Raw genomic sequence first — 12,606 nt, forward strand, 5'->3', positions numbered from 1 at the left:
TAAATAAAACACAATTAAGTATGAAATATCTTTTATTGCTTCCAAACTGCAATCAAACCTTTCTATGCTAGTAAAATATATCTAAATAAATACATTTTTGGTTATAGCTTTAACATTTGCGAAATATCAATCATTTATAATGTCAATATCTGCAAAATAACGAAATAGCTAACCTAGCCATGGCGATTATGCTCTAGAAGTTAAAGTCAAGTATGTAGTAATTTGATCACGACATTGTAGTAATTGTGGGGTAAAAATAACTTAAATTACAAAAGAACAAGGGCCTCGTATTCCGCGGAGCTTCTGTCTTCGCCGTCGAAGGGGTAGTAGCAGACGCCGTGGCTGGGGTGGATCTGGAAAGACGAAATATGGAATTAAGATAGACTCTACAATTTTTTTGGATCACTAATCAAAGTTACCTACTGTCTTGCTACAACTCTGTACAAATAAATAGAGAGCAATATGACATCATAAATTAAATTGAATGTCATCATTTAGTAAACGTATTATCTGTTTAATTAACTGATCACCTATTCATGGTACAAATTGACTGACAAAATCGTAACAATGTAACCTATCGAAGTTAGATCGCACATCCCGTTTCAAAAGTCGCATAATCACTAAGCACTAATCCTATAATTGGCGCAGATTCGTATGCCTATAATTAAATAAATAAATATCTTTAGACAATTTCACACAGTGCTATCTAGCCCCAAAGTAAGCAATTAATATGCTTGTGTTATGGGTGCTATCTTAATTAGGATTCGAATGCTTTAAATACCTCTTCTGCATCTAATCACAGAGAGTCACAGTCTCGCGGTGGTTAAATAGAGTAATGGAAATTATTCTGTATATTTGAAGTGGTATACCTTTCCGGGAGTAGTGCACCCGTCGTGGGTGACCCTGCCGTAGTAGAGCTTCTCGCCGGAGTCGGTGGAGCCGGCGGGCACGGCGCCGGGCGGCACCTCGCCGTTGGTGCTGAACTGCCACGAGAACATCGACGGGACCAGCACCTGGGCATGGACAATTGGGTTAAAGAGGGATCGATGAGATCTTAGAGACTTTCTCCCGCTATATGACCAGCTCCTGAATATAACATTCATTGGTTGATGAGGGATTTCCTAGGCTCTCCCTCCAGAAGCACAAGATCTGCTTGCTAAAGTTTGAAGTGTTCTTCAGGTGGATGTTACGAGTTTCAAAGATATGCGGCTAAAAGACAGTAAACTAACTTTGAGTTCTTTTATGGCTTTTCACTGCTAGAAGTGCGGGACCTGCTAACCAAAGACTGAAGTATCCTTAAGGTGAATGCTACGAGTTTGGTTCCCAAAATATAATTCCCTAAATTTCCTAAAGTGATTACTTATTCTATCATTGCTATATTAATAAATTATGTGCTCTTATCACGTGAGAAAATCATTGTTATTTATGTGGAAAATAAGTATGTACTTAGACCGTACCTAAATCCGACCTGTCTGGCATCATAATTGATCGATAAAAGTACGGATAAAAATAAACTACATTTTCAAATGCAACTCGACTCGTCTAAAATTAAACCACAAAACCCAGTCTTCAGCCCGTTATTCAATTTGTTTGATAAAATTTCTTGTTCATTGCCTCTCACCTCGAACTGGTCAACCAGAATCTCTTCACCAGCGTGGCCGATGTAGCACGCGTTCTTGCTGGGGATGACCTTAGCTGGCATCACCCAACCCTCGTGGTGCGCACGCCCAGCAAAGATGGCGTCTCCATCGACGTCGGTGCCCACGCGCAGCGCGCCTGGAGGGATGCTGTTCTGGCTCAAGCAAGCCGGGACCCACTTGTATGTACCTGGAAATTAGGATTTTAAATTAGTAAATTGGTATTATTGTCTGTAAATAACAACGAGCAATATAAAGGAAGAACAAATTTATGAAAAAAATGTCTGGGACGGCTTTGTTTTTATTGAAAAAATACTTTTTTCTTTTCTTCTCTTTCATCACTACCTCGCGATATACATGTGCAGGGTAAATAATGAGGGATACTCAATGAAATGAGTTAATAAACTTATGAAAATGGGAGCTAATAAATGTAGGGGGAGTAAAAGGGTAATTGAAATTTTTGAATTTGATTAAAACTCCTACAATGCGGCCTAGACTTTAAGTTGTAACTTAACTTTTATAAGACAACACAACAAGCTTTGGCCAAAACTCTTTAGGGTGTTAGTTTGCTATAACTTACACAAATAAATTCCATAGCTATTTATTAATCAGTTAATATTATTTTAAAACCGGTAGAAATTGTAGAGCTCTTCGTTTAATTTAATTCAGGTGTTACAGTCCTGAAAATGTTATTTGAAAGTTACTTATTGATGACTTAAGATTAAGTTAAGATCTTATTGCCTAAAAGTAAGTCTGGATAGCTAACCTTAAAGAGATTTGGCTCAACTTTGGCAAACGATGTTAGGGAAGCTACATGTTAGAGATAACACCTTTCTAAAAGCGATGAACAAAGAATATTGACTTCATGAAACCTACTTAATTACAACACTTTTAAAAAATATTTCAATTATTTGGCAAAAATTGATAAAAACATTTTATCCGAAAGTGATTCATTTTCGTATTATCCGGGTCAACTAATGGCATTTTAAAATTGATTAATTTTATCAGGGCCTGCCCTAAGCTGTATCGCAAATAAATACAAAATAATTGTAATCAAGATAAATATAGAAAAAACGAGTTTCATAAGAATGAAACTTTACGAAGAAGGTGTCCTGAAATGTTGTTTTATACCCTAAAATATATATTTTTTAAATAATGTATGGGTATTCCATAATTTATAGAACCAATAGATGACTGAATGAACACATATGCGTCTCTAGAAGGTGTTATCTCTTATTCACCATCCAGACTTACTATATGGCAGCTCGACAGTTTCCCCTGGCAATTCTGGGACCACCTCGGTGGGTTGCTCCACGACTTGGACGTCAGAGGGGGGAGGGACAGGGTAGGGGTAGAAGTAGGCGGGGTGCATGGGGTAGAATACGACCCCAGGGGCAGGGTACATGTGTGGGGGGTGACCTGGCGGGCCGGGCGGTCCACCGGGGTAGCCTGGCGGCGGAGGCTGCCCAAACCCATAATACGGACGTCCTGTGTATTTTATACAGATTTAGAATATTATGGAAGGCTTCTAAGGTGAAACATTAAAAACTGAGAACAGTGGCTGAGTATAGAAAGCATATTTAGATTCAAGACAGTAAAATATGATGTTTCTTTTTCTATTAGTTAACTTGGGTTTTAGACTACTTTTTTCCGTTAAACAATAATTAACTAATTATTCCTTTATCGTACCTACTATGAAGAATTAAAAAGTCTGAAATCGCGTATTAACCAGGCAGACTCAGTTAAAAGTCGGTGACAGGGGTAAATTAAGACTTGAGTGTCTCTGTAAATAGAAGTCCTACCTGTAATAAGTACTTAATGACGTTCGTTGCACTTGTGACAATACTTGGCTTGAATGTTTGTTTAACAGCTCATTGTTTATTGCGACGATTGTCCTCTTAGGAGTTAAGGCTGCCTAGCACGTTAATGTAGAGATACGCACCAAGTTACAAAATACCTATAAAGTAGGTAAAGTGACAAGGCTTCAGCATTCAGGTCTATAGATGTTGTAGCAAGGTTATTAATTAATACGATAGTGTTCTTTTAAAACGTAAACGTAATAAATAGTCTTTATCGAATCAAATTAACACAACCTGAAACCACGGTTTCATGACGCTATAAAATAGATGTAGACATCTATAAAAGTGTAAGAATGCGATTGAGCAAGATTAAAAAGGTATTCGAACTTTTCACGCTTATTTATAACATATTATACCATTTTATTCACCTTCATAATATATTACAGTAATCTTTATGGATTAATCATTATTAACTGCTGTCATTTGTCACAGTTTAGGTATTTGTTACTTAGCTGATAAACATACTCGTACCTATCTACAAAAATGCGATTAGTTGATTTTGTTTTCCACGAATTTTTCATGGCGATTGGATAAACGTATCTACTTATTAGGAGTGTAAAAATAGATAGGTACCTACTGAAGAAATAACATTATCATTGCGATGATTACCTCGCTCATATAATTTGATATGCACAAGACGATAGTCGTAATCGTACAGATAGAGTCGAAAAAGTGGAAAACATTTTGTCAAAAAATGGTTCTTACGATTGATTACACTATCGAATTTCAGACTAAAATAGATATCCTGAAAATTGATAAACATCACTTGATATCTAAAAAATCTAACATGATTAAGTTTTCGGCATATTATTTCCAATTTTAATCGTTTCTAAAATGCGAAATAAATGCTCTGTATTTGTATATTGTTCAGTGTAAGAAATTGATTTTCTAGGCAAAACACTACGTTAAATAGAGTGGCCAAAACAAATTTAAAAAAATCATGATTTTACGATTTCAAGATTGAAAATCTCTTTTATTCTACTTGGTTATTGTGAGAATTGAAAAGGAGTAGACCAAGGCAATATATTACTAATGCAGAATTCATGTAAGTACCTACCTAACTACTTAGTTGCTCGTGTCTAATAATTTACATGAAAATGCTCTACATCTGTCTTGTGTAGAGAGAAAAATCCTATCTTTTGAGAACTACTAAGTACCTAGAAAAAAACACTGTGAAATGTCACAGTAAAGTAAGTAGAAAAGTAGTTTAGAAAAGAAGCCAACACATTCAAAGGTTTTAAGCACACACAATATCAATTAAAAACTTTTATGATTCCTACTATTTTAAACAATGATTAATTAGTTAGTACAGCGGTATGGTGCATGCATTTATTCTGCTACGTAAAACAAAGAATTTGGTTAATTAATGAGCAAGACACGTCGAAAGATGGAAATTCAGTGTTTTCATTATAAATAAGTTACTGAAATCATGCAAATACTGAAACAATTAACATTCTTGCGAAACTACATCACACGTCGCTGTGGCCACGTACATTTTCTAGCACTTTCAGGTTATCATGCACTCTTATCAACGTTATCAACTCACCTGCCATGTTGTCTCGCTGTGATCTGCAAACAAACTGACACACAGACACACCTCACAACACTTTTATGTTAGCCATTCGCAAACGTGACTTGACACTCGGCGAAGTTTTCAGCTACGATAATGTTAATACATTTTGACTGTAATCGTTGAATTTTATATGGAAGTGGCGCCCTCCTCCAAGTGTCTACTTTAATTTGTTAACGAAAGAAATCAAGAGTAAATAATCAGCATTACGTTAGTACCAAATGACTCAAGCTAATTGGAACTCATTATCAATTGCTGAAGAAGTTTTTGGTAAAGGACATTGTCAGAAACCGCCTAAAAAACCGCCCAAAAACATTAACCCATCATAATTATTTTCTATTTTTTTTAATACATTAAGCACCCTTTCCTTCTAATGGACACTTAAGCATTGAAAAATTAAATAAATAAGTCTTTTAACGTTTATTCTATAATACTATTACAACTTCCGGACGTTTTGGTGCGTGGCATGGTCTAAAACCTATCAAGTTCCATAATTTTTGCCGATAAAATCTGTACGAGGCATTACCGTACTTTATTGCTGGGAGTCCATGTATAGTGATGTTCCTGCGGCCATCATAGACAATAAAATATCGATTTTGAAAATAAAATAAATCGATTAAACTGCTTTGAAGACTAGATTTGCGTTAAAAGCTAAAAAGATATTGACACTATTACAAGAAGCTATCTAAAGTGTCCAACTGGTCGAAGGTCGTAAATAAAATAAAAATAATTAGGACCATAAACTGATATTCATGGTATCATAACTGTAAAAGTGTCAGAATCCGATGTTGAATCCAATGCCAGTTGAAGTGTGAGAAACATATATCAACCTAGTATAGTTGCCAGTCTCTCATAATCTATGCCAATGAGGGTTTTCGCGATTGAAAAATCCGCCAGATGGCAATACGTAGACGTGAGGTCCAAATGCTGCATGATTGGTTATTTTTGACATGACATTGACAGATATCCACCAATCATGCAGCATTTGGACCTCGCGTCTACGTATTGCCATCTCGCGGATTTTTCAATCGCGAAAACCCTCATTCATAGCACATGTATAATAATAGACCAAATGAACTTTTATAGATTGTGAAAGAGAAGATAAAGATTTTATTATTTTATCAAAATCTTGCCACGAGGTAGTTTTTCAGTAGAAACCAGGATTGGATAATCGCTACAGGCAAGTATCAGAACATTTTATAAATATTTTTAATCGATTATATCCTTGTGAACCGTTTTAATAAATTGTCATTTTACTTTTTCAATTAAAACTTTTTCAATCCCTAGTCTTGTCAAACTGTCATAATGTCAACAAATTATAAATGTCACGTCAGTTGACTCAATTTCAGTCTTCTGTGCGTTTATTGTATTTTTATTTCAATGAAATAGTGCTAAAGGGTTAGTAGGTACTAAAAGTGAAAGCCTTTTTTCAGAAAGAAAACCAATGTGGTGCCCTTATTATTCATACTGTTTGAAAGTTACAAGTCAGTGATACAGAGTTGCCGACATTATAACTCCGTAGTGATACCATACCAAAGAAGAAGTTTTCCTAAACACTTGTGTTATTTTTATATGTGATAAAATAAAAAGGATTAATTCTACTGCTCAAATGGAATAACTTATCCCAAGAGACCGAATATAAAAAAAAAACCTCTCCATAGAAATTATCACCATCACGAGGATGTGAATTTTTTTGAGAATTTGATATTGGTCCTGTAAGAAAAGTAGTTGTATTTCAGTAGTAGAATCAACCCTTCTTGTTTCATCAGCAAGAGTAACTATAAAAACGCCCTGTAGGTAGGTATTATTAAGCTGAAGAGTTTGTTTAGTGTCAAAGACTGTCACACAGTGTAACATAAATTGGCATATTATGATAATGAACATAAAAACTTAAATAAATATTTATATTAATATTTTTTCTATTTATTTATTTTCCCAAAGCTTCACAGTGACAGCTGAAACAGCAATACTGTTGTAAAACTAAACTTGGAACAAACTGTTACAAATATTTTACAAATTAAAATAAAACCGCATGTTGCTTTACTTTCTCGTATAGGTAGGTAATAAATGTAATTAATGGCTAGATTATTAATGTTACTTTGTTACCCTCAATAGTGAGGAGATCTTATAAAATGGTAACCCTGATTTTCATTGTCATTCAAGTGCTCTTTCTTCGCATAGGCTTCTGTGATTTGGCCAAGGGCCACACACATTGCGATAACATTATGCGACATTGATTTGACAGCAGCGGAGTGAAGTCTTGCGACTATGCAAAATGATACCCTGTAATCGTAGCGCATATAGACATAGACGGGGCGGGGCACATAGCTCGTAGAGCTGATGGCCGCTGGGGCAGGAAAGTTCTTGAGTGGCGACCACGAGCCGAAAGACGTAGCGTGGGCAGGCCTCCCACTAGGTGGACCGACGATCTGGTGAAGGTCGCGGGAGGTGCCTGTATGCGAGCGGTGCAGGATCGGTCTTCGTGGAAATCCTTGGGGGAGGCCTTTGTCCAGCAGTGGACGTCTTTTCGGCTAAAACGAACGAACGAACGATACGTATTACCACTATTTACCAGACATTACTATTTATTGCATACTCGCCGGATTACACGTAGGAGCACGCGCGTTACAGCTTCGGCCTTGCATTATTATAAGATCTTGTTCCGCCCTTTTACGAACTTCCTCCGTGAGGATATCCCCGCCGAATTCTATGATGAACCTATCAAAAGTCATATTCTGCAATGTCAACCCACCACAAGGTGGACCGACGACCTGATAAAGGTAGCGGGGAGGCGCTGGATGCAGGCCGCTACCAACCGTGCGATGTGGAAGTCATTGGGGGAGGCCTATGTTCAGTAGTGGACGTCCTGTGGCTGAAATGATGATGATGATGATGAAATGAATGAAAATGACAAATCTTCGAACGTGTATAATACCGTGCCAAAGTAATCATATAATTTTGGCACCTTAATAACTATTGCCGTTTTTGTTGTAAAGATCATGCAGCGCTACTTGCGGATATTATTGGAAAGAAAACTATGTGGGCTCTAGATCTGAAGCCGCTTTAACGAACACGAAGTGCTCATACAATGCGGCGTATTTTCTTCCAGTCTTTAGTCAGGACTTTAGTCGAATTAAAACCCCGGTTGAACGTGATATAGCCGCACTAGAATACGATGCTTTTTTGCATAATCGCAAGACTTCGTTCCAGTGTCGACTGAATGTTATCACGATGTATGTGGCCCAGGGGTTACCGTAGCCGCTAAGGTTTGAAACTTCTTGCTTAAAATATTGTAGTCTTTGGCATAGACTACGACGGTAGTCATGGAGATAGGAGTTTGTTATCTCGTGTCAGATGTAAATGGTGAAAAGAAAACTCATGATTCGTGTTATTTTTATGCAATATGTAGGTATTTTATAAAAGTGGAACCCCGAGTGATCTCCAAAACCCATTCTATTATTATATACGATTCGGCTTCGATATCTATAATACAATAGGAGTTTATTTCATGTGTCAGATGACAAGGGTGGAAACAACCTACGATTCATGTTGTTTATTTACGTGCAATATGTGGGCATATTATAAAAGTGGAATGCCGAGTTGTATTTCTAAAACTTGTTCTATTATTTTATACTATTTGGCTGCGACTCGGCGTGACGACAATACAAAACATTTTTCGCGAATCGGTGTTCATACATTCACACAATACATTAGACGCCATGTTGTCATAAACGACATATTATAAAATCGGTGTGATTTAATATTCTTAATCATTAATTTTATGGCAAGTGTCCATCAGGAATCATTGTTCTTACACACAGAATCGTATTATTTCGCTTTCGGGTAGTAATATGTCAAAATTGTTGGTTCTTAGGCGAACAATGTATGGAGAACGAACATTGTCCTTTGTCACACCTTTCCTAGTTGATGACTATGTAAAATAATGATTATTTGCTCTGGAATTAACATTATGACGGAAAATCTAGTGAAATAAATTTTTAAACAGTTTTTGTAAATATTGTATTTATTTCTTTGTATTGTATAATTTAAATAGGTTTGTAAAATACCTAATGTGTGATTATGATTCTGGTACTATTGTTTCTTAGACAATGTAGAGTAGCCTCATAAGTATCAAGGTATCAAGGATTAAAGATTTCAAGCTATTCAGGATGAAAAGCTATACCTATTAGTTTTCTTGAATTTGGTTCCTCGTTTTAACATATTAAATAGGTATTTCGGCTGATTATGATAAATTAATATTATTGCCCACAAGATTTTACAGCTCCCATTACGAGTTGAGACACTTTGAAGAACTCCTTGAACAAGTATCCTTGGTTCCTCCGAGTCTCCTCAACAGAGGCGTAGGTTAGAGCCAGATCACGAAGAACGTCATTAATGATATCCCGCAAGATAATTCTCGTAGGTCGATAATTGTTTTCAGCTATCTTCAACGTTGACAGTATCTAATAAATAAGTAAATAAAATGAGTTAATCAGATCAGAATTTCTTAGTATTTCAGATGTCGCTTCCTAATTTTAATTGTTGCAACTATTCACATAATAGGTTCTTCGTAATACCTACTATGTAGAGTTTGATGAACATAACCAACTTATTTACATACAGACCTTAGTTTTCCAAGTGCGAAGTGCTTCTCCTAAAGAGGTCCCTTTGTGAGCTTCCCCCACATCGCGAATGCTATGTCGCAGCAGCACTAAATGGTGTTTTCTACATACCTCTGTAATCGAATAAAATCGGTTTTGAAAACAAACCACAATAGATAATTTTAAATTGCAACCATTATCTCACCAGAACTGCACTCAGCTTCATCATCTTCAAGAGGGCACTCAGCCTTTCCATTGCATAGTTTATCAATAGATACGGATATGTTATTGTTAACATTCCCTTCATTCCCTTTACATTTGTATCTGGTAAGCTTATGCTCTACCGAACACGATCGAATGCAGGCTTTTGTGCACTTAGTCTGGGCACATGTCCCGTTTCTACAGTAACACCCACTAGGTGTTATAATCTTCTCATTGCCGGTGTGCAATAGTTTCAAAGCTGACATCAAGTCTTCATTTACAGTTAGGAAAAACAAGTGTGTGTCTTCCAAATCCTCAATTCCATACGCTTTCTCCACCATATGATCGTAAATGGAAGATAACGAAGCAAAACAAATGTCCCTTGCATTTTTAACATTAATCAAATCGAGTTTAGGTTTAACCGTCTCCATCTGCAATTTTTTTATGGAATTTCGTAATGATAGCAATTTGTTTTTAACATCCAAATACTCTTTTGCATTAGTCTTCGCTTCCACTAATTTTAGAACCTTTTGGAATAACTGATTAGCTTCAAATTTGGCTGGACCTATACCTAGAATGCAACATGTTCGATAGCTTTAGTAAGGAGACACTTTCTAAAAACATTATTGAGCAAATTAAGTTGCATTACATACCGGGGTTGCAACCACTTTCATCAGATTCATCGTAACAGTCGAGTTTACCGTCGCAAACCATATCTAATGGTATGGCAGTGGACTCGTCCACTGCATGGCAACTCCATTTACCCAATGTATGCTTATGCCAGCAGACGCGTTTGCACACTTCAGGACAGGTTACGTTGGCACAAAAAGAGCCGCGACATTTGCAGCTCTTCAGATAAATTTTAGGTTTATGAGAGGATTCATCTAAACCTGCTGTATCAGGACTATAAATATTGCCCATGATTCCGACTCTCCTTCTATTTGAATACCGTTCACATATAGACGTATCGAGAGCAACAGCTAATGTTTTAATAACAATAGCGACTTCATTTAAAGTTTTTTTGAAAGTAAACACATCTCCAGAAACGTTATCCTGGTGATTCATGTCTTTATATTTCTTTATGAAACCGACTTCTCTTTGTAGAACTTCGTATAAAACTCCGTTTTGTTTCATTAGTAATGCATTATCCTCGTCCATTACACACTTCCGTGAAAGATAATTCTCAATGTGCGACATGATTGTGCTGGCACGGTGTACACGGTCGATAGCTGAAATTGAAATATATTGTTATCGCCAAGATACATTTTAAGAAATTAAACTAAGTAACGAAAATATTCGCCACCTTCATTAACGCAATTTCGTTCATCGGATCCATCAGAACAGTCAGAGACTCCATTACATAATTTATCTAGAGGAAGCGTTATGCCATTATCAGCACACGTAAATCCATTTAGTGATTTAATTTCTATACAAGTTTGACTGAAGATATGTTCACATGAAAACGTAGTCGTTAATGCCGGGTTAATCAAGTACGGCACTGCAGTGGGTTTAAAACCATCATTCTTGCTTAAATCGAGTTTTTCATTTTCTAAGGGTCCATAATCAATATTATTAGAGGGATCATCCAATTGATTATATTCTCGCTCAATATTTTTTTCATTGTCTTGATCAGTAGGCACTTTACTATTGACAAACTCCATGATCATCCTCCTTTTCTTCTGATTGATTTTATCCATCATTAGCTCCATGCCACGCGTGATAAGGTCGGTGTATGTTTTAATTTCATCATGTTTAGTATGAATTAAGTTATGTTTTTGCTTTGCGGTTTCCATAACTTTTTGTCTGATATTTTCTATGATTTTTTGTTTATCTTCATCTGTTTTGGCACGTCTGAAATGTTTCTCTGCTAGTTTAAATATTTTTGAAGCAATTTTCTTCACAAGGTCACTGTTTGTAGCTTGTTCTATCGGTTCACTTTTATGGTCGTTTCTTAGATTGGCAATAACTTCGCCATTTGGTTTTGGACTAGAAGTTGTATTGTTGGACGACATTACTTGTAAACCTTTCATAATAAGTGCCACATATTTGCTAGCTTTAGAACCTAATGCTTCTGACGATTTTTTCAGTTTGGTTTCAATGCTTTTTAGAATTTCATTCTTTTCATTAGGGGTACCAGTTTGTAAAGATGTCGATGTTAAATTATAAATTTTCTGGATGATTTCATTAACAGCCATGCTCTTTTCCTTTTTATTGATAAGTTGAGCTTAAAAGTGTTGTCATAAATTAATTATGTTGATAAATATTATTTTAATTATTAATATGAAACTTACCTTTACATAACGGTATTAAAATTAAAATGAATAAAACATTTTTTACGTCGCATAACGACGTAGTGTATGTTTTGTTTTTCTTCATATTAATCTCGACGTGAAGTTTGTGCGTTGGCTATGTAGAATCGATTGAATTCAAATGGCTAATAAAAACACAATAAAATGGTAGATTAATTTGGTAATTATTTTTTGTATTTGTTAGGTGGGAATCTAATTACCTTGCAATGTAGCTACGTAGAGTATACACACACAGACCGTGAGTTCTATAAACTTTGTAGCTACTTAGAGGAGAACGAGGAGAGTTGTTACATTTTCGATTTTTGGTAAACTATAAACAATCAGCGAGCTCACAACAGCGCGTATAAATTTAACTCGAGACTTGAACTAAAAACACGCACTGTTATGAGCTCGGCAGGTCGGCAGTCGACAATGTCACAATTATCCTCT

At 36.1% G+C, this 12,606-nt stretch overlaps 2 protein-coding genes across 4 annotated transcripts; both read right to left on the reverse strand.

Annotated features, from left to right (window-relative positions):
• Window positions 1-14: 14 nt before the first annotated feature.
• LOC135076793 (uncharacterized) lies at window positions 15-5,148 on the reverse strand. 2 transcript variants are annotated; one of them, XM_063971228.1, is made up of 5 exons: window positions 5,043-5,148; window positions 2,892-3,125; window positions 1,622-1,827; window positions 870-1,013; window positions 15-353 (listed from the first exon to the last, which is right to left on the reverse strand). In XM_063971228.1, the coding sequence occupies exons 1-5, from the start codon at window positions 5,047-5,049 to the stop codon at window positions 267-269; spliced, it is 678 nt and encodes a 225-aa protein (XP_063827298.1). In that variant the 5' UTR covers window positions 5,050-5,148; the 3' UTR covers window positions 15-266. The 2 variants fall into 2 exon arrangements, with proteins under 2 accessions (XP_063827298.1, XP_063827299.1); XM_063971229.1 differs by lacking the exon at window positions 2,892-3,125.
• Window positions 5,149-9,061: 3,913 nt separating this feature from the next.
• LOC135076794 (uncharacterized) lies at window positions 9,062-12,496 on the reverse strand. Of its 2 annotated transcripts, XM_063971230.1 has the most exons (7): window positions 12,378-12,496; window positions 12,160-12,302; window positions 11,172-12,092; window positions 10,522-11,097; window positions 9,873-10,439; window positions 9,692-9,801; window positions 9,062-9,529 (listed from the first exon to the last, which is right to left on the reverse strand). In XM_063971230.1, the coding sequence occupies exons 2-7, from the start codon at window positions 12,242-12,244 to the stop codon at window positions 9,326-9,328; spliced, it is 2,463 nt and encodes an 820-aa protein (XP_063827300.1). In that variant the 5' UTR covers window positions 12,245-12,302; window positions 12,378-12,496; the 3' UTR covers window positions 9,062-9,325. The 2 variants fall into 2 exon arrangements, with proteins under 2 accessions (XP_063827300.1, XP_063827301.1); XM_063971231.1 differs by lacking the exon at window positions 12,378-12,496 and having other exon boundaries at window positions 12,160-12,336.
• Between the last annotated feature and the right edge of the window lie 110 nt (window positions 12,497-12,606).

The sequence above is a fragment of the Ostrinia nubilalis genome, chromosome 12 (genome assembly GCF_963855985.1).
Source record: "Ostrinia nubilalis chromosome 12, ilOstNubi1.1, whole genome shotgun sequence".
In the NCBI taxonomy this organism is placed as follows: domain Eukaryota; kingdom Metazoa; phylum Arthropoda; class Insecta; order Lepidoptera; family Crambidae; genus Ostrinia; species Ostrinia nubilalis.

Bases quoted from the DNA above. Each gene is read 5' to 3' on its own strand.
- LOC135076793 (XM_063971228.1), bottom strand. The intron at 1,828-2,891 runs GTAAGTCTGGAT...CCTAATTTCCAG, and splicing joins AACTGTCGAGCTGCCATATA to GTACATACAAGTGGGTCCCG. The intron at 1,014-1,621 runs GTGAGAGGCAAT...GTCCATGCCCAG, and splicing joins TTCTGGTTGACCAGTTCGAG to GTGCTGGTCCCGTCGATGTT.
- LOC135076794 (XM_063971230.1), bottom strand. From the start codon at position 12,244: ATGAAGAAAAACAAAACATACACTACGTCGTTATGCGACGTAAAAAAT. The intron at 12,093-12,159 runs GTAAGTTTCATA...AACACTTTTAAG, and splicing joins TTTAATACCGTTATGTAAAG to CTCAACTTATCAATAAAAAG. The intron at 9,802-9,872 runs GTGAGATAATGG...ATTCGATTACAG, and splicing joins TGAAGCTGAGTGCAGTTCTG to AGGTATGTAGAAAACACCAT.